Source organism: Solanum lycopersicum, chromosome 7 (assembly GCF_036512215.1).
Source record: "Solanum lycopersicum chromosome 7, SLM_r2.1".
NCBI lineage: Eukaryota > Viridiplantae > Streptophyta > Magnoliopsida > Solanales > Solanaceae > Solanum > Solanum lycopersicum.
The window spans coordinates 25715897-25718058 of record NC_090806.1 but is presented as its reverse complement, the minus strand read 5'-3'; the positions used below and the strand labels follow the sequence as shown (position 1 = coordinate 25718058).

Below are 2162 nucleotides of genomic sequence, written 5' to 3'. Positions count from 1 at the left end.
GTGGGACACTAAAAAAAATGGAGACCCTTAAGAGAGGGGTCTCTGACCTTCATGACGGTTATACAGGACAAACCGTCGAGAGTATGACGGTCCGTCGTAGATGTCTGTTGGAGGACACTTAGAAAATGTGAGAGACCCTTAGGAATAGGGTCTCTGATAACCAGAATGGTTGTGCAGGACGGACCGTCGAGAGAATGACGGTCCATCGCATGTGTCCGTTGGTGACTGTTGCAGAGTGATTTTCTGCAGAATTTCCTGGTGATGTGCCTGTAAATTTAAAACCCATTAGTAGAAAATGCTATCATTACTAAAAAGACTATAAGTATTGGGTTGCCTCCCAACAGGCGCCTGATTTAATGTCGCGGCACGACTGGGGACCCTTGATTACTCATACTTCATCAAGATGGTATGCCTCTATCACTTCATTCCCCGATGCTTTATGCCCAAAATTGAGTTTTATTCTATATCTATTCCTCTTAAACCGCACTCCCTCCTTGGCTTTTAACTCAACTGCTCCATGAGGGAATGCTTGGGAAATCAAGTAAGGTCCAGTCCATTTGGACTTGAGCTTGCTTGGAAGACAAGGCACCCCTGAACTGTCTACAATCACCAAATCCCCAACCATAAACTCTTGTTTTGCATTTTTCTGTTCAGTCTCCTTCTTCATCTTTTCTTTGTGGGATATGGCATATACCGATTGGAGCTCACCACTCTACCTCATGGTCCTACAAATGTTGAAGGTCGCTTCTTCATTATTCAACCGAAATGTCATCTGTCCCTTCTCCATATCAACTAATGCTCTACTTGTAGCAAGGAACGGCCTCCCAAGAATAATAGGCACTTCAAAATCGACCTCACAATCAAGAATAACAAAATCACCTGGAAAGATGAATGACTCCACTTTTACTAGCACATCATGGAGTATCCCTATAGGCCGTTTCACTGTCTGATCAGCCATCAGTAGCCGCATCGCAGTGGGTTTTGGATCCCGCAAACCCAATTTCTTGTAAATCGAGAGGGGAATGAGATTTATGCTTGCCCCCAGATCACATAATGCTTTCGCAAAATATAATGACCCAACTGTACAAGGGATAGTGAACGCACCAGGATCTTCTTTGTTTTGTACGAGGAATCTTGTAGCAATAGCACTACAATGCTGCAGTCTATCGTCATCCTTGAAAGTGACCGATCTTTTCTTGGTGACCAGATCTTTCATAAATTTGGCATAACCGGGCATTTGTTCTAGAGCTTCTACCAAAGGGACATTGATAGAAAGCTGCTTCAACATAGTTATGAAACGCTGGTATTTACCATCCTCGGTCTTTTTCACTAATCTCTGAGGGAAGGGTGGTGGTGGCCTAGGCATGGTAATTACCTTGATAGGTACTTCTGCATCTTTTCCATTAATTTCCTCTGCTTCACCACTACCCTTTACCACATTATCATTATCCTTTCTCACATTTTCCTCAGTAGATGGCATAGGGGGTTCAATGGTGTGCTTACCACCCCGAGTAGTGATTGCCATACAGTGCGCATCATTCTTTGGATTTTGGACAGTGTTTCTAGGAAGAGTGCCCGGTTGCCATGTGTTCACTGTCGCAGATAATTGGGCCACTTTCAATTCGATCTGTTTAATCGAAATTGCATGTGTATCAACTTTTTTCCCAATACTAGCTAAATCACCCCTTAACTCTTTAATGTGCTCATCACTAGCATCGAACCTCCTCATCATTTTGTGCAACATATCCTCAACTCTCACCATACTATCTCCACCATCCCTAGGAGTAACTTCACGATTTTGAGGAGCGACATAGGGCCTAATCCTGTCGTTTCTATTAGCATAGTTACCCCTGTTAAAGTTGTTGTCGCGGTTGTAGTTTCCATTTCGGACATATTGACCCTCATGATTGTAATTACCATAGTTGCGACCTTGGTGCCAATTATCTTTATTTGAGCCTTGGGTGCTTGGTCGGAAACCCCCCATCTGCTCATTTACTGCATAAGTGTCCTCCTCATAATAGCATTCATCATTAGGAGGGGTGGTTTAGCCAAGTAGTTGACTGCATTTATCTTTTCTGCACCCCAGTGACATGTTTTAATACCTACCCAAGCTCAGTTCTCATATGAGCCATTTCTTCACAAATCTCATCTGTGGCTGGGTT

General features: G+C 43.4%; 1 protein-coding gene across 1 annotated transcript; it reads right to left on the bottom strand.

Annotated features, from left to right (window-relative positions):
• Nucleotides 1-506: 506 nt before the first annotated feature.
• Nucleotides 507-1366, bottom strand: LOC138337371 (uncharacterized). The gene is made up of 3 exons (XM_069287281.1): nt 1105-1366; nt 762-879; nt 507-600 (listed from the first exon to the last, which is right to left on the bottom strand). The coding sequence occupies exons 1-3, from the start codon at nt 1364-1366 to the stop codon at nt 507-509; spliced, it is 474 nt and encodes a 157-aa protein (XP_069143382.1).
• Between the last annotated feature and the right edge of the window lie 796 nt (nt 1367-2162).